This window comes from Sylvia atricapilla, chromosome 2, assembly GCF_009819655.1.
Source record: "Sylvia atricapilla isolate bSylAtr1 chromosome 2, bSylAtr1.pri, whole genome shotgun sequence".
Lineage (NCBI taxonomy): Eukaryota > Metazoa > Chordata > Aves > Passeriformes > Sylviidae > Sylvia > Sylvia atricapilla.
Window position 1 is genome coordinate 27,146,069 of NC_089141.1, and position 24,369 is coordinate 27,170,437.

General features: G+C 41.3%; 1 protein-coding gene across 1 annotated transcript in view; it reads right to left on the reverse strand.

Annotated features, from left to right (window-relative positions):
* CASR (calcium sensing receptor) overlaps window positions 1-24,148 on the reverse strand; it is a 41,612-nt gene extending 17,464 nt beyond the window's left edge. The window contains exons 1-3 of the mRNA XM_066341182.1: window positions 23,767-24,148; window positions 15,327-15,633; window positions 11,675-12,556 (exon numbers count right to left, since the gene is read on the reverse strand). Of these exons, the coding sequence (XP_066197279.1) occupies window positions 11,675-12,556; window positions 15,327-15,633; window positions 23,767-23,951 (1,374 nt within the window). The 5' untranslated portion in view covers window positions 23,952-24,148. The remainder of the gene's footprint in view (window positions 1-11,674; window positions 12,557-15,326; window positions 15,634-23,766) is intronic.
* Between the last annotated feature and the right edge of the window lie 221 nt (window positions 24,149-24,369).

Sequence of the window (24,369 nt, forward strand, 5' to 3'; positions counted from 1 at the left end):
TCAATGTTGTTATGCTTTGATAAGAACCAAATAATTTCCTTGTAAAGCTAGGAAGGTCAGTGGATAACACAATTAAATGTGTATGACAAAACCAATGTGCCATATGTTAGAAGTAATAATTTAGGCTATTCATAATCTTTATGGAAGAAAATTAACTAACCGCTCAAGACAAAGACATGTTCATTATTGTAGGCAGCTCAGTAAAAACACTCTGTGCCTTATGCAGCGGGAAGAGCAAACAAAATATTAGGATATGAAAGTAAGAAAAAAATGATACTGAAAATATAGTGCCAATAGTACAAATCTCCTCTTGTACTGTTAGTTCTAGGAAACTTACTAACAGGAAAAAGCTGTTAGTTCTAGCCATTTGATCAGAAAAGAAGAACTAAACTAAATGAAGATAAAAGAGGTCCATAGGTGGTGATGATAGCTCTTGGACAGTCAGTCTTCCATTTCAAGAGAAATGAAAACATGGGTTTATTTAATTATTTATGACACATGTATTGATTTGTGGGAAAGAGGTGATATATTCTCACAGAAGCAGAGACCCTGTCCCTGCAAAGGCAACTGACCTTATTCAGGTCTTCAGAGAAGTACAGGACATCCAGCTGACATGACGAGATGCTGATTGTCGTATTGTATACTGGTAACTGGTTCTGTTCTGCTTCTGTCGAGGATATGATCCCTAGGCAGATGCAGACTGGATCTCTTTCTGCCTCTTCCATTGACCAGTGCCCTCTCCTTGAGGAGGGGTGGCACTGGTGTTCACATGGGGACCCATGTATACATCATGTCCTTTCTTTGTGAGAGGGAAGCAGGATCTCCAATAGAAACTTGAAGAAATTGGGAGAGAAAGCAACTCATGTGACTGCATTGGAAATACCCTCACTTGCTGCTCAGAGGAGGGTGCCTGGTGCTTCCCTTGTCTTGTTCTATGCTGTGAGTGCTTAGTCTGCTTGGAAGCTGGTGAAGCCTAGAGTTTCCTAAGACAACGACCAGTTTTACTGCCTGTAACTGGGCTTGATGGGTCAGATTATGTGGTGTTCTCAACAGCAACCAAGTGACCCTGCTCTGCTGCTTAAAAACTGCAGCAGCTTTGATGCTTTCTTGCCAATGAAAGGTGACAAAATGAACAAATTAATAGCTACTACTGCAGCAGTAGAAGCAAGTAACTTAAACCAAGAATATCAAAGGCAAGATTTCTAAATGGGATTTGATATAAAATGGGACTAATCTGATTTAGGATCAGATTTACCACAGTACCATATTTACAAAGGTGTCCAGAGAGAAATCAAAAGCCCAAACCTAGTGGATTTCATAACAGAGGCTGCACAAGTCAGAAAAAACCATTTGGTATTTGCTGGTGGTTGCAGATCCCCCAATTCCATTGCAAACCTGAGTCTGAAATGCTTCTAAAAGACTTGTATGATGAGTCACAGAGGTTCCCAAAGGAATCAAGAAATAATCTTGCAACAATTTGGCATTGCATGGCTGCTTTTCCAGACTGATTTAACCATCAGTTAGGAAGTTGTAGGACCCAGCAAGGATGGGACTAGGATATTTGTCACGTACAGTTCTAAATGCAATTGTCCATAGAACACCAGTCCTGAGCCTGTACTGTGTAATGCTTAGCTGGTAGTAAACAGCACCTCACATAGGTGTGTTGTGGTAAAGAATAATGATTTCACCCAGTGTGACCAATGATTTACAAAAAGAAGTGTGAAATCCAGTCAAATGGATTTCAGTACAAACATATTTTTTAAAGTCAAACTCAAAAGCATGACCTTCAAATGACAGTTCTTCTTTTAACTGTAGTTACTTTTATTTTAGTGGGGAAAAAGCAGAAACAATTCATTTTGAACCTGTCAAAATGCTGGTTTGGACAGTGAAATTTCCATTAACTGCTATTAGTGAATTTGATTAGCTCTAGAGTAGAAAGGAGATGACAAAATATTCCTTTACCTCTAACATTTTCCCTTTTTCTGTCTTAAATTAAGATCCAGCTATATGATGGTACCTCAACATATTTGTATGGCCCAAAGCATGATAGTATAGTATTAGCTCCCTACAGTCCAAAAGAAATCCTTCCTACAGGCAACTTCAGGAGTAAGGGCATCAGGAGTAGCCTCAGTCCCAGTTCAGTGTCATACCAAACAGACTTAATCTGATCTACTGACTGCAGTAGGTTTCTTCTGGGGAGAAATGACTGAAGTGACAGCACCTCTCCCCTCCTTAAATTCTGTGAGCATTAATTCAGTTCCTATGAATCAGGACAAAAATTATAGTAGTGAAATGAAAAATAAAGTCTGTGGAAAACCCCTAGATGCAGGATATAATGCTATATAAAATCAAGGAGGCTTCTGACTAGTCTCTGCTGTACAAGCACAGAACAGTGATGATGGAGGCCTCTGAGCTCCACAGAATGGAAAAGATCCATGGACAAGCTAGAGGAAAGGACTGACAGTACCATATGCATGATAAACCTGTTATCAAGTCAGAATTTTGTCCATGCTCATTAAAATAAAATCTCATTAATTAAAGAGTAATGATATGTTGCCATCCTCATCATACAAATAGAGCTCAAATAGCAGTATTTATTATGGTGGGCTCTAAAAGCACTAATACAACACAGAACATCCAAATTAGACTGGAAAACACACGTGTTCTATTGACAGAAAGCAGAACATAAAAAATCCTGGAGAACAAAGAAGAAAAAAATCACCAGGCAATGTATAAGAAGTTCCTTGAACATATTAGACTTGAAAGGTGTCATGTATGGCAGATCTTCATGACATTAAGGCTGTAAGAGACAGCTAAAGAGTTTGAAAATGCTGAAGACAGAGCTGAGGAGGAGCAGGAAAGATAAATGAATGATGTGTTAGTACCCTTGCTATCAGAAAAAAAAATCACAGACATTCTTATCTCAAGGGCACTTGTTTTGGAGCCATAATGTGACATTAACTGAGGTAGAAAGTCCTTAAAGAGATATTAGAGGGCAGCCTGAGCAATTTAAATTGGATCTAAAAGGCTGACAGAACCAGACAGTTCATCACAGCAGTCCATGAGCAATAAAGAGAGCACTAATACAGTAGGTTTATGATATACACATAAAAATGCCACTGCCTTTGAATGACAAAGTCAATATGCTATCTAATCTTATTCCACAGCAACCCCAATCCACCTTTCTGCTAAACCTGCAAGTGCACCTTTCTGCTAAACCTGCAAGTGCAATGCATTCCCAACACTGTGTCCAGAGTTCTGCTCAGTGTCAGCCTTCAACAAAAAGGGTTGCTTCAACAGCTGCCAAGAAAAGACAATACTGTAAAAGGCAGAGGGAAGTCCTCTGAAGCTAAATGCTGGTTAGCCTGACATGAATCACAGGAAAAATAGTGGAAAACAAGAGTTTAGGGCTGAGGAGCAATTAATACAAAACAATAGGACTAAAACATAATTGCTGCCACCTAGTAACATTTGAGGAATACAGATCTTAAATTCATGTTGAGTTGACAGACATATCCCTTCAGAAGTGAAATAACTGAGCTTTATATACTTCATGTAACATGGATCAAGAATTGCCCAACAGATATCAACAGAGGCAGATCATCAGTTCATGGGGAATTCCTCCAGCCTCAGTAATCAACTCACTGTTTCCCAATATGTTCATCAGTACCCTGGCAGCAGCTACAAAAGCACTGCTGGGAAAATTTGCGGAAAATTCATGGATTAAGGTAATAGTAAATAATATTCAAGAAAAAGCATTTCCCCTCAGATTGCTTTCAAACATCTGTGTTTAATACAGCAAAATTCAGGGTTATGCATCAAGGCATAAGGAATTCACACCAGGCACAGGAAGGGTACCACCTGCTGCAAAGTATTACTGGCAACTAAATGTGACCTTTCCATTGCACATGGTGGCATGGAAGGCTCAGTGCTCCTACAAATGAGGAAGTAATAGGAGTATGCAAATGTGGAATTTGTTTCACTGTCTGGCTGAGCTGAGTCTGTTGAAGGAATACTGAATACATGCCAAAAAGAGAGATGAGTGAATGGACAAGGTACAGAACTAAGGCAGAAAACATACCTTATGAGTAAAAGCCCACTCTGTTTAAATTACCAAAGTAAGACCGAGGAATAATTTGATCAATGTGCATAAATATTATATGGAGAAAAATGATGCATAACCTCATCTCGACTTTTAAATCTAATAAAGCAAGCCCAAGTAAGGACCAATGAAACTAAAGGTCAGTAAATCCCAACTGGAAATCAGACATGATCTGTGACAAGAGACGTGGCCTGCCATGGATCATACTAATTAAAAAAAAGGTCTACTAGTCAGCATGTCTTTGGGGAAAATAAATCTTGCTAAACACAAGTTTGGCTGTCAAACACAGCCCTTCAGAAGTGAAATACCTAGGTTTTGTATCTGATATGGAGCAGCCTTTAGCTGGATCAAGATGACTTACTTTCCTGAACGTGGCATAAATTTACATAATTAATTATAGATTAAAGGATTTCAAACTGCATGATCATTTGGGAAGTGACTCCATTTGAACATGTTTTAGGTTTCTGCTGAGGTTTTGTGGAGAGAGATGGTCTTTGGAAAGAAAAAGGCAATTGTACAGGTACAATGAAACCTAAGTGTCAGTGCTGATAGATGCTATTTTTTGCTGGATGCTCCTGTCTTTACCTACGGCCATGGCATGAAAAAAAATCAGGGCCAGTTAGTCTAGACTTAATGCTATAATTGCTTTGGTTTTCACTTGCAGCAAATATAAAATGTATCCATTGGGTACAATAGCCTAGGTTGCTGTGTACTAAGGGTGAAGGATCTACTGGCAGGAGTCCTAACTGAGTAAAGGATGCTTTAATGCTCTTGGGACATCACCATACTGCACAATAACTGTTATAGTGAACCATATGACAGCTTAAGATAGAGATATTTTTATTAATTTAAGTTTAATATTAAATAATACATTAAAAATTGTCCTATTATTAAAGCTACATCCAAAGGTTCAAGTGCTGGATGTTTTCAAGCAGTATAATTCACATATGTTGTCTTGTGTAAAAAAAGTCTGATCAAAATGTTTTTTTTCTGGGTGGTGTTTAATGCCATCCCTACACAGCTGTGCAGAGAGAACAATTGTGTAGATGTGTCCCTTTACAGCCCTTTGGTGTTGCTTTCCTCAAACAACCCTTTATGGATCAGTCTCTTCAAAGCTCCAGCGAGGTCTGAAACTGCATCCTGCACAGAGCACAGCTGATACTGCTTTGAAGAACTGTGCTGCTCTCTAGGCCATGAGAAAGTCCTAGCTTTAGACTGTAAATTCCTTCTTATTTGGAGCTATAGGATGAATTACTTCACTGCTTGGGTAAGCTCTTTGTTAGAATGAGAACCAACAGATTCTGCACTCTAGGTGCCATTTCTTTTAACAAAACCATGGTAATTCATGAAACCTGAGTTCAATGCTTATTTATTATCTATTCAAGCAGTACTATCCAAGGGGAGGGGTGGGGGAGAGTCCCAAAGTTTCCTATAGTCACAGTGAGTTAATTGAACTCATGCAAATGTTTCAGACATTCAGAGTGGGCAAGCACAGTCATAGGTCCTATCAATGGTCAACTAAAGTTCCAGGGGATTCAGTTACTGTGTCTGGGCACATGTTCTACTTGGCTACTGGTTTAAATCTGTTTTTTCCATTTCCTCTATCAGTGCAAGTCTTGGCCAGCAAAGATATCTCACGTCGAGACTTGATTTCTCCAGTCATTCATGTCATTCTTCCTAGAGACATCGGTAAAAGTCTTTTCAGAGCGAAGTATTGCTTCTAGCCCGGTTGGAAGATCACTCTTATAATTCTACAAGGCAAAAGGGTCACCATAAAAAGTAAGTTTTTCTCATTCCTCCTAACTTCTGTGTGGAGCAATACCAGTTCTTCATAGTGTATGAAAGTTCCCTTTAGGGATAAAACTCTGTGACTGGTTAGTAAAGCGTTTATGAAGATAGCTGACTAGCCATAAAGAAATGAAATAATAAACTATGCTATGATTATCTTGCCTTTGAAGTTAGCTTCAACCCTACCTTGGGACAAATGCAAATTTTTTATATATCCACTTGTTTCCTCATCCCACTTTGTGATTGCCTCTAGGAAGCTCTCAAGATCCCCTTTGTCACCAGCTCCATTTGTGAGCAGCATTAGGAAAGGTCAGTCCTGGAAGAAGTTTTACATCCTTTTGTGCAACAAAGTCATGCTGTGTCTTTGTAACAGATACTGGTGTCTGACATCTTGGTAATTCAAGGGATAATTGTTATAATGAAGTTTCTGCAGAGACACATTATATGAGCATTTAATGGAGCCTTCCCTAAAATTCCCACTATAGGCTGAAAAACTGACTTTTCCCCATCTGACAGAAGTACTTCATAAATGAGCTTCATAAATATAAGAACGTTATTTTCAAACAAGCTTTTGTTTTAAAGCAGTGCACAAATGACTGTATTAAAAGTGACTTTTATGAAAAATTCAATGTGTTTGGGGGCAGACAAAAATACTGTGTGTTTGGTCATCAGGCAGTCCATACTACCCCAGTTCAGAAGAATCTCAGCCATTCTTTACTTAGTAATTAATTACCATAAGTCCTTTGTTGTATGCATGCAGTTCATTCACCCTTCTTCTAGCAGCCTTGTCAGAGCAATCGTTTCCCAGCACAGTTTCTACTGGTGTATTTCTCCCTTTAGCTGTAGAGATGACTAAATAATACTCCATCTATTGTCTGCTTAGTTGATGCTCTCAGCTGCTGGCAAGTTGTTATCTTCAAACTGATGAATAAGCAATTGTCTGTTATTGCCCTGGTGAGGAAATAGCTGTGTTTGCTCTATTGACCCCCATATTTCTGTGTGTGGCTCAAGTTGTGTCCCTCTCAATTCTCTCTCCCACAACAATGGCACACCTCCTGCCTTCTGTTCACAGCAAATACATCTCCAGTTCATTTGTAATGCAGAGTAGGCAAGGTTTTGCAGTTGCCTTACATTCAACAGCTTCCTCTGTTTTCCTTGTGATTCTTCCCAAATAACTGATTTTCCCACCAGCTGTGGCCAATAGCTGTTCTGATACTGTTTAATTCCATATACCACAAATCAACTGGTTTTGTGTTGTTCAGACAGGCCTCTAGTTTAATAGACACAAAAATTGATTAGATAAGCCATTAGGCTCAAAGGTCAATGTCATCTAAGGCATTATTTACTTCTATAAAGCCTTGTACTATCAATTTCCAGCCAGCCATTTCAAGCTGAAATGTAAAGCTGGAGAAGGCACCAATACATTTTTACCTCTTCACAATGCTCATCACCAGCACTGAGGAAGAAACTGTTGGCTGGGAGGTGCACAACTGTAATAAAAGACTTTCGGTGTTGCTAGGCGAAGCCAATTTGTATTTGTTTTTATTTTGTGGAACAGCATATGGCAGCTTTTCACTGAGTCTGAGGTCAGCCAGATTTCCAGGCATAGAATAATACACACAGGCATGTCTCTAACCTGCGACTCATTAGCACAACACATTTTTCAGCCCTTGCACTGTGCTTTGCCTTGGTGCCTACAAGAACTCTTATTTTTCAGTCATGCCAAAGTTCAAAGCCTCCAGTGTAACAGCAACCTGCAAATTGTCTGGGAGTCAACCCAAAGATGCTCTGCTCAGTGACCCTGTAACTGCACACCTTTGCCTTCTGAGATCCTTGGGAGCCTGTCTTCCCCATTTAATCATGATGCTTTTACTGCAAGACACAAAGAGAGGTCCAGCAGCTGCTCATCTAGAATCCAAATGAAAGGGCAGAAACTGAGTGACCTCAGTCTGAAGAAAAGACAAGTTCATCTTCTCATACAGAAATAATATGAAGCAGGAAATATTGGTTCTGAAGGACAGATTAGGATTCCCTACTAGTTTTCTCCCTCTTTTTTTCACGACCACACAGTGTTTGTAGTGGGAGAGAGACACCAGAGAGGCTCCTGTGAATGATCAGAGGGGAACTGAAAAAGGATCAGATGGACTTTTTCCTAGAAATGACCATAGAAATAGCCTCACGAGCTATTTGACTTACAAAATGAAGGAACTTGAGGGACTTGAGAAATCTTATCACGGAAGATATTAAGAAAAAAGGGCTTCAAAACCAGATTGTTAAAGCAGTTATGGAGAAGCAGGCCAAAAATGCAGGGAATTTTGACTAAGAGGCAGCATCAGCACAGCAGTTCTCAGCCTGTATCCCACATCTTGCCATAACTTCACACTTCCATTCCGTAGTTTCACACTTCCATTCCGTAGTTTATGGGAGAGCCTGTGTTTGGGGTGGGCAAATCCACGAACCAGAGCAACACACAGAATTAGCTCTACTCAATCTGGTCTCCTAAAATGTCATAACCCCCAGCAGAAGAGAGTGGTCTTGAGACAGCCAGAGGTATTGGAAGTCTTTAGGAGGATTTTTTTCGGCTGTACTATTTCCACCCATGCACTTAAACTCTTAGTGCTTTTTGTAAAATTTTGCCTTTCCCCAAAGTGACAGAATTTATACATTTTGTTCGGGATTGCCCCACACCTTTTTGTTACCTGAACAGAACAGTGCCAAAAGAAGTAACTGATCTGATCTTGTTCAATATTGTGCAGGACACAACAATGGCACACACAGACAACACCATCTTTGTAGGCATCTTGCAAAGGTGTGCACCTCGATTATCGTCTGCCTTGCAGCAGTGTAGATTCTTAAGACAGCTCAGATCACTCAGAATAAGGGCAGCACAGACATCCTAATAAAATCTGCAATTTTCTGCAGTGCCAGCTGCTGCATTTTCAGATAAAGGATTCTGAATTCCCAGGCTAGCTCTGTATGTGGAATGAATGGCACAGATTCCTCTGGGCACAGCCTGGAAGCTGTCCTGCCTGCTCACCAGCTCTGCCTGTGCCTGCATCTCTGAACATGTTGGGCAGCCAGACAGTGGAGATTCCCATCTCCACAGGGAATGTCCATAGCCAGCTTGGCACTGGTAAAACAGAAGGAAGCAAGATGGGGTTTATGGACAGGATCTGTCACAGATCACTGACCAGGTAGAGAAAATAAGCAAATGGTTTCTTAAACATGCAGCTATAAATAAGTAGACATGAAAGTTAGTATTTGATATTTCACCTTAGGAGACAAAAATCCTGGGGTCCACCTGCTGAAACGCACCCAGAGCCTTCTTAAACTATAGATGGTAGATTGTTAATAGGAGAACTTGGTTTATTTTAACCAGCTCACAGTGACTTGTGCTAGGTTGTCCATTTCAAATGAACTGATCACTGAGGTAAAAATCCTGGATTTATATACGGACCTGCACAAGTATCCTACGCAAATGATACAGAACACATCCCCCAAAAGATTTGTGTTATAAGTACATAAAATTAGCAATTAGCAAACAACAATAAAAACTCATATATGTTAATAGGATAACACCATTGAAAGGCAATAAAATGAAATGGTACATAATTAAATTGTGGAATGTATCATTTTTGCTCCCCAGGCACTGACCCTGCTGGCAAGGGCTGCTCCAGACAGGAGCTCAGGCTAATGGAACCACAAGTTCAGCAGGTTCACTTTATCTGTACCACACAGCACCTGGCCAGTAATTGCACACACCATGAGCAGCTGCCCTCCAGTCACAGGTATGGGGGCCTCCTAACTGTCCTGGCTCTCTCAGGTCACTCCCCATTAGGAAAACCCTGACCTGACTCTGAGAAAGGGAGCAAGCAGTGAACACTGGCAGAAGTACCACTGCAAATGAGAGTGACTTTACTAGAAAGATTTTCTTTTGTGCAGTTGTCAGAAAACCACTCTGGAAATGCTGGAGGCTGCATGTTTGTGAGGTGAACTCATTACCCCCAGGGCTAAGGAAAGCTTCCTGAAGGCAATGAGCTGCAATATCTGGTATGAAGTAGGTGTGCACACGAATTTGGCATTTACCTGCTATTTATGTGTTTGATTTTGAAACAAAGTGAAAAAATTGCACAAGTAGGCTTGAAAGCCACCATATAATGGTGGTCATTATAAGTATAGCCTGTTCCTTGGTAGCACTCTCTATTCCTGCCCAGTGGAGTTATTCTCTACATACTCCTTCTTGATGCTGATTCCCTCTCTCGGGCAGGTATGTCTATCCAAATGCCTAAATCAGCAGGATGCTTTACATTTTGATGTGTATATCCTTCAGCACCTGACAAGCAACACAGAAATGAGAGGTCATTCTTCCCAACCATGGAATCTTCAACAAACACATTATTTTACTTAGCAATGGCACAAATATCCATCTTGACTTTCCAAGCTGACAAGGCAGAAAGTAATGAATTAAACTACATTTATTCTGGATAATTTTTTCTAGCAACAGTGAAAGCTAGATCTGTCTGTGACTTACCCATTTCTGCTAGTATTTTCCTGAAGAGCGGAATAGCTTTGAAACACAGAAACTTTGGAGACAGTCAGCAATTGCAGGATTCCTCTAAAACAGGGTCAAACCTTGCACTCATCACCTCAGAGTAAAGTGGTTTTGCTAAACCTATTCAGGCACCTAGAGCAGTGCAAGTTTCCCATAAATATCAAGGAAAAGTCTTTTACTTTGATCTGACTGATATTTTTGAGTTAGCTGTGACTAGACAGGAACCAAACTGCAGTTCCCATATGTGAACGTGATCTGACATCTGCAGTTTGTGGCAAGGACAGCCTTTGTTTTGGTTAGACTATCCCAAAGAGAGGAAAACAACCCCTTGCAACTGGGGAGGCCATCCTCCCTTAATTCACCTGAGTTGTTCTGATGTCAGGCATGTTTGGGCTCAAACATTTTGTGACAACCAGAATGAGGCAGACAAAATTTGCTATATATTTGACACATCATCATTTGATAGCTCATGTTAATTGTGTTAAGAAGACAGTAGAAATAAAAATCACAAAGTGAATACCACATTGCATAGCATGATCAAACACATTGTAAGGTAGAGAGTATTCATAAAGGATCAGAAGACAAAATTCCAGAATGTGATCCATGTGCCGGTGGGCAAAATGCATTGAATGAATGGGTGAATGGATAAATTGGACCAAGTCATTAGTATAATTTCATCAGTTCACAAATACCACTGCCAAATCAAAGCAGCTGTCTATTTTCTGCCCAAGAGCCACACATTATTTTCCTTCATTACTCAATCATCTTTAGTTTCATCCTATATAAGCTTAAAACTGTGAGGAAAAAAATACAGCCTGTATGGAAAATTGCTGTGGGATTGCAAAAGATATAAAGCTTGCCAAAGAAAATGAACTCTAAAAACTGTTTTCTTTGTTTATGTGTTCTACCCAGGCCCTCTTGTTTATGTAAGGCTCAATATATGATCAAGTTACCTTGCGTCAGCCAGGCTGTGGTAATTGTCTGTGTGTGCACTTTCGGCCCGCAGCAAATGCAAGAAAATTTAACCTGGTTTAAGCCCTTTTCACTGCAGACCTAGCCCAACCTAACTTACATTCCCTGTGGGGTGGGTGCATGCACCTACCTCAGACACATCACACACTGCATCCCAGGAGCCTTATGCTGTGTTTGAGACCCAGAATTATGAAAGGTACCCTAAAGGGCATTTGGGACAGCTTGTCTTTCCTTCTACAGGTACATTGCACAGGGCTTACCTGCCATGCCTCCACCTTCTTTATGTCTGCACAGGACCCGTTGGTGAAGAGTCCCTTCCCAGGGGTACAGGTATAAATATCCTGCAAGGCATGGGCAATGGAATATACGGCCAAGTACACATTATAGGATATCCGCAAGTGTGTGTAGTCCATGTATGGTGTCTCCACACTAGTGATGTTCTCATCCCCTGTGCACGGAGGTCGGAAGGCAGACGTTCCATTTCCAGCTCCCAGCCCCTCTTCATGGCCCTTGTGGAAGGAAGTTGACGCAGGAGAATTTTTTGACCCATCAGGGAGATAGCAGTTAAATGTCTCCTCCCAAAACTCCTTGGCAAAGCCATTGTTGGGGGACTTCTTGGGATGCACCTTCTGCAGGAACTCACGAAAGCCTGGGATCTGTCCTGCCTTCAGTGCAAACCCGATGGTGCTGCCGATGACACGGAAGAACTCTGGCATGGCTATTAGAGAAGAGCTGGCCCAGGCCTCGCTTGCCAGCCAGATCTTGCCAGTGATGTTTCTCCTGACAATCTCTTTGATGAGAGGCTCCAGATCTGGGCCACTGGAAAAAACAACAATCACTCTTGCTGTGGAATTCTGGATGACCTCTACCACCTGCTGGATCTCCTCTTCATCTGAGTACTGGGAGATGAGCTCACTAAAATCAATGCAGATATCTCTCTCCTCTGCCTCTTCCCGAAATTTTTCAATCCCTGGCCGGCCGTAGTCATCATCAGCTGCGATTGTTCCCACCCAGTTCCAGCGAAAGTACTCGATGATGTCTGCCATGGCTGTGGCCTGATGCTCATCGTTGGGGATTGTGCGCAGGAAGGACTTGAACTGGTTCTTATTGCTCAGGAGACGACTGGATGAGGCATAGCTGACCTGTCAGAGCACAGCAAACAAGCAAAACACACCATAAAGTGAAATGCCTGAAATAAATTGCCTGCATTTACCTAGCATCACTATCAGCCTGGGAACCACATTTTCTTAGCCAGGTGATCCACTCTGGGGACCTGCATGTTCTACTAGCTGTGCCTATCCTACAGAGGCACTCATACAGGAGCAGCTGCTCAGACCCGAGAGGCTGGAGCCAGCTTGTGCCCACCTGCAAGGTTAAGGATCTGAGGGAGAGAGAAATGGACTCTAGATTGGAGGAATGGCAAAGATTTCTGTCAAATCCATAAATAAAAAGAATGTGCCATCTAGATAAATGAGGGCAATGCACTGAATTAAGATAAAACACAGGCTTTCTCTATCCTGAACCAGACATGAGACAGCAGCATGGTATTGCCTTTCCAAAGCTACTCTGTCTTTCTCTCCTTACCTTTGACATCCATCCCCATCCTTAAACAGGTTCCATCAGACACCATGTGCCTTTTATATACAATCCCTGTCAGTTGACATAAGAATGTGATGTATATCAGCCTCCTTGATCCTGTGGAGTGTTATGGTAATGCTACTTTAGGAGTGTTTCCTGACTGCTGGCCAGAATCAGCAAAGAAGCCAGTGGGCAGTCCATGCTTCATAAGCCACCATGTTTTATGGTTAAAATTGGATTTTATTTCCTTTTCTAAAACTATCAAGAAGTATTTTATTTTCCTAATCAGAACAGCTGCCACATGCTCTAAAGATATAATTTGAATTATCTAAAAGTAGGAAGAAAAGCATAAACCCCAGATAATAACAGTTTAAAGATCTGGAGAACTTCTAAAACACATTTTGAGATTAGTATCTGAATTCTTTAGGACTGACTCTCATTTGAAGAAGTCTTCTATAAACAGTTCATTTTGTACAAAGTGGAAATTTACAGAAAAACCTTATCTTCTCCCTAAAGTCTGTTATTTAATGTTTCTGCAAGAAGAAAGAAAAGGAGGTCTCACAGTGCCGTTTCAAGGGCCACAGAAGTAAATCCTCCTTTCACAGAGCTGTACTCTCCCCTGGACAGCTCTCACCCAGGGCTACTCTCACCCTCACCAACCTTTTGCCAGGAGGTACAGGCAACGTGTTCCACTGCCACCTGTGCTGTAAGGGGACACTGAGGTGAGGTACTGAGAAACAGAAGTTGTAACATTTTTAGTGTCTACGTCAACAGAATGAGTAATGAGCCATGCATTAATTGAAAAATACACCTCCAGCTCCTACTGAAATGCAGGGTCTCATAAGCCTGGATTTGCTAATGGCCTTGCTGTAAATGGCTGTGACAATTCTACCCAACATCTGCTTTCAATTGTCATGCTTCAACCACCTGGCTGCGACTTCGTTCCAGAACTGAACCTCCTGACATCTACCCTTTTCTGCAACCTCCAGATAAGGCTACTGCCTCATAGGACAAATGTCATTCTCTGTTTAAAGACAAGGTCTGAGAACAGCAAACATCTCTTACATTAAGTTGAACTCACCAACCCTTCTCAGCTGCCCTTGTTCACCTGGCAATGTGATGTGTAAATCAACAATGCCCCATGAGTTGTCATCAGGGTGTTTATTACATGCCAGCTTCCAATGCCACTCTGGTCAATACCCAGACAGCACAGCTTAAACCACTCTTGGCCCGCTCAGAGACCAAATGTCCCATTTTTCAGACTCCTGCAAAAGAGTCAGACTGGTAAGACTCAATAGACAAGATATATTACTGTGCACAGGGCAATCAAGAATCCTTCCTTCTTCATTGTGGTGCAGATGGGAATTGGAGCCATGGATGAAGCAAAGATACATTTCTCAGGACAGACAGAGAGCACATTCTGACACAATCTTGTTATAAGGGTTCTTGTGAGCTCTGGCACCTCTATTAATTTTGGAAGAGGGATTGGAAGTGTTAGGCTATACAAGGTAACACTTAAATGGATAAGATGAAGCACTTTTTCCAAAGCTGACTTCACTGTAGAAATCTAAAATCAAGAGCAACAACATTAAGCCAGCCTTGTACTTTGCTTAAGGTCTTGGCAGATCAACAAGCCTCTTAAACAAAAGGATGGGACCAGGGATGCTGGCACTGGCTCCAGCAGAGTCAGAATGCAGCTGGAAGGATGCTGTGACGCAGGAATTGGCACAACCACATCACCACACAGATGACCACGGGACAAGGGGCATATCTACAGTATTTCACAAACATTTTGGATGCCCTAGGGCAATAGAAAGGCAGGTCAGGTCAGAAGAAACCTCCACAGATCGATCAGCATAAGCAACAACATTACAAATCACCTACTTGAATGATCAGAGATGCTGAGAGACCTAAAGAGCAGCAGGCAGTGATGAAGCTCTGCCTTAACTGGGCTCTGTGGGACCTGGACTGGAACAGAGAGTCACTACTATGAAGTAATGACACAATTAAGGTGTCAGGACTGGCAACTGTCATGGACTGACCTAAAATACCTGTATTCACAGACAAAACCACTCTAGAGGACTCCAGTCCTCCTAGACTAGGCTGCTGGTGACCAAATGTTGTTATGGCTGCTCAGTAACCTTTGTATTTGTGGACTTCAAAGTGCTAGTAGGACACGTCTCTATCATAACAATGACACCCTCCCACCCCTCATTTATTGTTTCTCTCCTTAAAGTGCTCTTGGAAATGGCAAATATTAAGCAATTTCTGACTAATCTCTGCAGAGTAGAGAAGCAGGCCACTTCTGTAACCTAAAGTGAGGTGGAAGCATACCTGAGGTATGTAAAAGAGTCCCAGCAGATTTGCCACAGCAGTGGAGATGCCAGAGCCAGTTGCTCCCACAACTGCAATGGTGGAAGGGATATGTTCTGAGCAGTTACAGAATTCGTCGAGGTTCAAGGAGTCTATCTTGTTCTGGGCCACAAAACTCAGTGTGGCCTCCAGGGCTTTTGAGACTGTATTGCAAGTGTCAAATATCCTGTATCCCAGGGTCATGTTGGGAAGAAGAGTTGGGCTACTGTTTATTTCTTCTATGGCAAAGATCATAGCCTGGAGCCAGCGGAAGCCTCGGAAATTATACCTGGGGGAGCAAAAATAAAAACAAAATAGAGTGAGAAGGAGGAAAATAGAGGAGAGAAGACCAGGAATGAGGCAACGACAGAGTGAAAAATTACAGATACAAAATGCAAAAGCAACTTACGTTACTTCTTGTATCCTTCTAAATTTGGAAATTTTGGCTTTTGTCTCTACTGGCTACAGAAGAGGAGTGTTTATGCTTCGAGCGTTACTTCTGGCTTTCAACTCTTTGGTTTGGGTGCTCACTCCAGAGGCAAATTTTTCTAAGTTCCCTGAAATCTGGGGAAGTTGAAAACTAGCATGTCTGGAGTGATGACTCTGGCCTTTCCCTTGTGCTCAGGACCCTAAACTTGTTCTCATGATCCCTGATGAAATATATGCTGTGATCCTCTGACTGAAAGCTACACCTACCAGGTTTGCTTCCAGGCTCCTCTGACATGTTTCTGAATGCAGATGGCAGTGTCTGCTAAGCCTGTGCTGATGCTGGCTGGGACTTAGGCTCCTGAAGTGTCAGCTCCTCCTGGCTTTGGGCAGGCAGAGCAGGCTGAGCCACAGCACTGGCATGCTGCTGGATGCAGCGGTGCCTGGGAGCTCTGCTCAGGGTAATTCGGCCTCACATGACACACTTCACTTTGTGAGAGAGAGCACAGTCAGACTGTTCATGCCAGAGAACTGAGACATGCTATAAATAGAAGTCCTAGTGCAAACTGATAACTTGTTAATTAGATACTTTAGTGCCTTCACTGAAGGAGTAACTTTTCTCATTATTATGGTTCTCTCACACATTTGGTTTAGCCATGAACTCAGAAGATGCCCTTGGAGTTGGCCTGTGAAACTGAAACTGTTTTTTGAAGCCTTTTCTCTAAGATGGAGAAGCTGAGTTTTCTGATTATCTTGCACCTGTGCATGGAGCTAAGTCAGGGCTACAGATTGGTGGCAACTGTCCTGCAGGAGCTGGGAGTTCCTGCTTATTTCATCAGTATCCTGGCAGGGGAAGAAGCTGACACAGGATGATTGTTTATCCAAAAAGGAGAGAAACTTCTTCGTGGAAGGCAGCAGCAAGAAAGTACCTTTGATACACATTATTCTGAAGTTTTACTGTGTTTTCTCCTATGAAATCACCCTGGCAACCAGTTGTGTGCCTGTGAGGCTGCTGTGTTTTAGGGCAATGCAGCTGGAATGGCAGAATCTTTCATCAGCTCAAACCTGCCCTTCCTTGGAATGCACTGTGGGTCAGGATACCAGTTAGTTTGCAGTTTTGTGCTGAGTTGCAGGTGAAAACAGGACAGTGTCAAAGCTGTTATGCTTGAGATCCACTGAGAAAAGTGATGGGCCCCAAAACTGGAAAAGCCAGGGGAAATAGCCTGCCCAAGAACAGATTCCGTATGAAATAGTAAATTGTAGGTTTCACATGAGTTACATTTTGAAATGCTTAGAGAAATGTTTCCATTGCTGAGGTGAAGATTTCTGAAGAGAAGCTTCATGAAATCACAACCGTTCAATCTCCGAGATATGTGACCTGAACATTTTTAATTGCTGGATTAAATTAATTGCTTCCAAAATTGATGTTAGCTATGTCTGACTTTTTCAAAGCTGAATGAACAAAGCCACATTACTTCCATTCCAGGAGTTTTATCTGATTCATCTGGGGTCAGAATTTCTAAAGATATCACATCTAAGGTTTATCTTTAAGTCTTAAAAACTTCATTAATTCAACTTGACTTCACCTCCCCAGACATCTTTGGCCAAATTCCAAATGAGGTTCAGCTCTGAGGTTATATCTCAAAGCCCAGACAGCACAATTTCAGTACAGATCTCTTCAGGTCAAAAAGTTGAAGTCCTTAGTTATAACTTATTACCAAAAGGATAGTTAGCTTTATTAAGATTAGTCTTTAGAAGCAAGGGAGTGTGTGTTACTGATAAAAGTAATTTGGTAATTTAGAATATTTTTTGCTCTAGTTCCAAACCATTAAGGAATGAGATGCGATGAGAGAGCTCTGAAATAAAAGGGCAGGGTCCAGAGGGATTGAGTCAGTGAGTGCTGTGTACAGGAAGAAGACATGTTGAGCACACCTCATGTGGTCAGTAATGCAGTGGGAAAATAAACAGATACAAGGAAGGGATAAATGCAAAGAAGGAAGGACTTTGTGACACTTTTAAAAAAAGCTACATGTGTTTACAGATATTTTTATTATGAATGGGATTTGAAGCAAGAAGCCATATTCAGGCTCCTCATGTAAAAGAGAATAATCAGATTGTATTTTCTATATTTAAAGGGAAGGCTACTGAGAACCTGGGAAGTTCAAAGGAACTACTATACTACCAGGAAAAGCTTCACACATTTGAATATATGTAAAAGCAAATTTAAGCCTGCTCACTTTAAATTATACAGGTGAAGTATGGCACAATTTTTTTTACCTGCTTGAAAGGAATTTGGCTTTTTCTTTTTTTTAAATGCCACAAGGTGGTATTTTCAGATAGTATCTTTGAAAGCAGTGAATTGGACTGTCTTGCCCTTCACTTTAAAGAAATATTTGGCATTTAATTCAGTAAATGCAGACTAAGGCCCGCAATACACTGTTGTTTTTGTTTTCCTTTCTGACACATGCTCCTGATCAGTGTATATTTACAGTACAAGGCTTCTAGTTCAGGTACTTGCATTTGGAATAATTTAAGTTTGGAGGGAAAGGAGAGTAGGGGCTGCTTTCTGGGACCTAGACTCCAAAATATCTTGGAAATGCTATCAATAATTTATCTTAAACTAACCTAGGCGAGAGACCTGCGGTTCTCTTCACTTGCACCTCTGCTGACAGCAGCATCAGCAGCTCAGGAGGAGAGGATCAAATGGGATGAAGACAGCACTCCTCACTCTGTCTTCTCTAACACCTGATAGATCTTCAGACAAGCTGTCATTTTATCATCTGAGACAGTGTTGTATCTGTTTCATAACACAGATATGGTTAGACAAAGGCAGTGCTGCTAAACTGCTATAAATAAAGCAAGATCCTTCCAATTTCTATGAATGGATGTTTTGTGGACAATTTCTCTCCCATTGTACTGTAAGATCTCAGCAAGGGGCTGCAGATAGGTTCCTCTTGGCTTGGCGTGTACGTGAGGGATTGCTAAGAGCAGGCTTTGAACCTAGCAGTAGGTCCAACTGATGCAGCTGACCTCCTGTGCTATGCTGCTGCTGTGATTAATATGATCAGTCACTGGAATGCTCTGTCAACCATGCAGAAATTTTACTGGTAATTTCCATAAAGAAACGGTACAGTATTTACTACCAGAAGCAAGCTTTCATCAGGTTTCCAGAATATTTAAATAGCCACTGGTATTTTCTTGATTGAAAAGGAGCAGCCTCCAAAGCTCATTTTCTGCCATATTACTTTACAGGTATGTTCACATAGTCTTCCATTTTGTGAGATGTGGTACTATGAAGAGTGGCCATTAAGCTCTAAATGAGAGTTTAATGTAAATAATTTAGAGCCCGCAGGTGTAGAGGGAATTTTTTATTTACACTCCTTCCTTAAATGTTTCCTTTCTGATACTTGTTCTCCCCCCTCTCAGAGTATTCAACCCACTGATCTTTTTATCCCCAAGGAGGAACACAAACTGGGAGAGAGAAATTGGAAATGATACCTTGCTGTAGCTGTCACCTCTGTAGAGGACAGCTGTGCAGCAGACCAGTTTGCTGGAAACTAAACGTGTCTGTCAAATCGTGCTCAGGATGGCTCAAATGTCCCAGTCAAGGTTTCAAAGCAAGGCTATGCAAATTAAGGGACACAAGCTGTCTGCATGGTTTAATCTCCCCATAGCTCCATCCCCTGTTTGTTTGTATGGTTTGGTGTGAACTCCTCTTACTGTCTGGATCCAGCAGGGAAGTTGGTCCTTATCCTTGCTAGTCTCCATAAAGAAATAATTCACAGCCTCATGTGTATTCATGACCTTCATTTATCACACTTGCAAGGTACTAAGCAATGGAATATGAAGGAAAAAAAAAAAAAAAAAAAAGGAGAAAGTGATGTGAAAGCTCCAAATACAGCTTTCATTTACCCTCCCATGTCAGACAGGTACTGATACTCAGAAATGGTGGCAAAACCTGCATACACCCTTCAATCACACCAGCACTCGTCTTTCTCTAGTGGTTGCATAAACATACTAATTTCTCTGTCCTCTTTAGATTTCCAGTACATTAATTGCATGTTATTGCTGTTACTACCACTGTTATTTCTAAGCTATGCAAAGGGGAGACTTCAGTCATTTGTTGGATTCCTGCAGTCATATATATAATGAGTTGCTTGCCTCTCTTACAATTAAGGACTGTGGGTGAAGGGAATTATGCAGAACAGAGAAAATAAAAAATTTAAAAATTACAATTTAGAAGGTGAATGGAAGAGAGAGAAAATGATATAATTACATTTTAGGGAAGAAATTCCAAATATCTTGTTATACATTCAGGTCTGCAATGGGATTAGCAAATACATTGGCAAGGAATAGAATTAAATTCTGTTCTCTTAGATGGACAGAGATACTAGTGAGCTAAAAAGTCCTGGAGCCATGCTCTGTGAAGTCTTGCACTATGACAAGGGGACAATGTCTCACCACAGTTTCACAGCTTGAAACCTTTGTGTCACACTGTGGGACCTTGGTGAGACTGATGATCAGAATACAGGAAAACTGCTAATCTCCCTGAAATCAAGCAGGGGCAGGGAAATCAGGTTATGAATACGCCTCTGGGGGTGCTGACAGGGAATGGAATGGGGGCCAGTGCTTGCTTGTGCTGTGCTCAATCTCTGCCTCCACTGCACACATTAGATATGCATCAGCAAATGTTATAGGGAAAGTTGCTGCAGCAGCACCTGAGGCATACAAAGACAGAAGGTGTATTTATATCAAATGCAGAATCCTTGAATGCCAAAACAACAAACAGGAAACAAAACTGCTCTTACTTTGCATACTCCTATCTGACATTTAGTGTGGCAAAATCTGGGTGTGTTTTCACTTCATGCCCTACAATTCAGTGTTTAGAACACAAGGATACATTTTCAGTCCCAACAGCGCAAAAAGAATGGGGAACAGATTGTTACTGTTCCCTTTTCCTTTCACTACTGAGTCACATTTATTGTTTCTAAATAATCATGTATGCAGTAGGTTCAGGCCAGTATGTTTGCTAAGCTGGAGAGAAAGGTACTGAGCAACAAGAGCATGGAGAACATAAAACCTGAGAAAGTGGAGAGAAAACTGTCCATTTAGAGAAGCCCCAACTGTCCTATCCATTGGGAAACCCAGTTAGGGAGCATAGGTATGGCACTGAACACAGCTAGATGTCCAAACAGCACTGATCATGTTGAATAGTCCTCAAAAGAGAGGAAAACCACATTATCTTAAGTTGTTTGATTGTGCACTCTAAAATAGACCACCCACAGGGTTTCAGTGGGACCCTTAGGTCTTGTAATGGAGCTTTTCATATCTGATGACTCGCTGCAAGAGAGAGCATGAGGAGAGGGAGAGGATGCTCATTATCCCAGACTGACTGGGTCTAATTTCATGTGATATGAGACACATTTTTCTACGTAGTAAAGAGATTAAAAACTGTATGCAGCCATCTGAGAAGGGGCCAAGTATAAAACTTATTAGCCTCAGCTTTGAAAAGATACAGCAGTGCTGGAGTAGACCCAGAGAAGGCCAACAAGGGCAGGTATGGGAGAGATTTAGCACCTTTAGTTTGACTGTGTAGACTCACATTTGTGCTTCTGTATGGATCTCTATCTAATTTGCTAATCTGTGGATTTCCCACTCTACAGAAGTTTTTGACACTACAAGATCAGAGAGATTACTTTGTGAAGAAACCAGAACCTATATTTTTTTTCTGCTCCCAAAAATATAAGTTTGATAATTCCAGACCAGTCAGTTGCCTGGAACTTAGGAAGCTCACATGTGATAATTTAAGATATTAGCAAACAACTAGAAGAATGTGTTGGACTCCTAGAGTCATCATGCACAACCCTGCCACAGGCTAATGCCTGATCACAGTGTCCAAAACCAGAAATGACTACCATGGTTGTGTTGAGAGATTTCTGTTCAACTCCGGCAAGAGGAATTTTCTGACTTCAATACTGCTTAAAATAGAAAATCCTTTCAGGAAAAATATCTGCTCTCAATTTGATGTGTACCAATAACAAAGAATACATACAAACATTCCCACGTATTTATTACCTCCATCATTAAAACCTGATAACCCATCTCAAAAGGTCTTCTCAATCCAACCTCTTTTGAATTAAACATTTCCTGCAAATGGACATTTTCTGGTAAAGATGTGTGCAGTGAAGCAACTTGCAGTTATTTCTGGTCCAATCACCCCCTTGTTCCTTTTGTAGTTTCTGCTACCTCTGCAACTAGATCTCTGACCTTCATTCTTTCTCCAAGTACATTATACTATCAACTCACCATTTTTCCAACTCCCTGAAGGATTTGTGCCACAAATGCCTGCCTCTGCAGACACCTTTTTCCTCTTTTGGACCTATGTCTTCTTGGTGCGAGGATAAGAACAGGAATTTTATCCAGGCAAATTTCAGCTGGAAGATACCTTTTAGCAGCTTGAATGCCACCCAGAAGGATCTCCCATTGTGTCCTTAAAACAGCTAGTCTGGCCTTTCAGGATTTGCCTGTTGTTGGCAGTGCTACCTCATTGACATGCCTTTTGGCAACCACACACTTGTAGTACTTGTGGCAGAACGTTTTCCAGCCATCTCTTTCAATAATGCGACCAGGTCAAGACAGTCACTGAGGCTGACCCAGAGTCGACAGGAATGAAAGCTGTTTAGTTTGCAAATATCTGCATTGTCCTGCCTGCCAGCTGGAGCAGGAGAAGAAGACAATAGACATGAAAACATCCATTGCTTTCCAGCACTTCATTTTTAAAATTATGCATTTGGGAGAGAAAAATTCATGCTGAGAAGCTGGCAGAGATTCTTGCTCCATGAAATAGACATTGCACATATATTTAGCTCACGACTTTCCTGTGCACACACAGAAGAAGCCAAAATAATCCCTGCTTATTGACACTTGTGTATGCTCCCTATGACAGATTCTAGGGATGACCTCATAAACTAGGTGGACATGTCTTGCTCAGCGTCACAGTGGGAAACCACACCTGAAATCTGCGAGTGTAACAGAAATGCTCTCAGCCATCCTTCATTGCCATCTGCAACAAAATTGTACTAGATCCCCAGCCTAGGATGAGAGGTCCAAGTAATTCCAGATACATAGTCCTTCACGCTTCACATATGATAACAGAAGAAGTTCCATTACACTGAAGTGTTTTCCCATGCTCTGTCATGACATAAGTCCACATGAATTTCTTACGTTTTGTTTATATGATGTTCCATCTGCAATCAGTTTTTGTCACGCTTTCCACTTGTGTTGTGTATTATGTGCAGGCTTGTAATGTTAAAAATTCTTCATGTTTCATCTTAAGAATGTCTACACTTAAATAATAAGAGAAATTGTTTTCATGTGCATTTCCCACTCTAAGGTTAACTCCCAAACACTTAAGACAAAACAGATATGTTGTTTACACAAAAGAGAAGAACTCTCAGAGAGGAAAGCCTGGGCTCAAGTTTGGGACTTTTACAAAGTCCTAAAGAGAAACTTATGTGTCATTCACTGGGATTTTTCAAAAGCTGTGACCTATCTCACCTTCACCTATTCACTTGTTTAGGCAACTTAACCGTTTGTAAAATCTTAGAAGATGACCGGCAGAACGGGACAAAAAATTGATTTCTAAATTATTTGGCCATGCATTACTTTAATCAAATGAACTAAAGAGCACTGTTGGTAATTTTCTGTCTTGCTAGGGAAGCTAATTTTCAGATACTATTCAAATGTTCCCTGTGAATTGCCAAATAGATCAGTTCATTAATGCTTTGGCAGCTTCAGGTAGTACAAAGATTGCCCTCTTTTCGTGTCCAAATAGTATTTATGTTACTGTTTAACATACACACTTGTTTTTTCCATTATTTACATCATACCTTCCAATTGCAAGCATTAGACTACAGACCATATTTACACAATTTAAAGTCAAGAAATTGAAAAACTTCCCCACCAAAATCTTTTATTTTCCCTTTTCCCAGCTTACCTTATACACTCCACTGATTCTGGCCTTGATTTTAGATCCTGGTCTTTAGCAGCCACTCCAAAATGAATGGGGAACAATCCTCCAAGAATAATGTCTCCCTTCTTCTGTGCCCGTTGGTTTGGCCCATAGGCAGAAGTGTTCCAGGTAAACAGCAAAAGAATCAAGCAGCAGATATATGAAGTCATTGTTCCTCTTTTCAACAGGGGGTTATAGGATGCAAAAAGATGATGTAAGAAAGCAGATGTCAAAACTTTTCCTTTCCTTAATACAGCACAGAGAGGATTTGGGGCACATGTTGGCAGGGAGATAAGCAACAAGGTGGGAGCCACAGTGCTGATGTTTCTCCCTCTGTCTTCTCCATTGCAAAAAACCAATTCAGCTGTCTTTCCTTCATAATGGAAGCATTATGGAGAGCCCATCTCTGAGAACTGCAAGAGAATTGAAAAGTGATTCCAGCTATACACCAGGATCCCACATTGCCATCATAGTTCTGCTTTGTCAAGCCAAGCCCTCAATACGACCCTGAAGCTACCTCCACTCAACAGCCCACCTGGGACATATCACAACCTTGGCAAAATCATCCAGGCACCCTGGTGACACAGA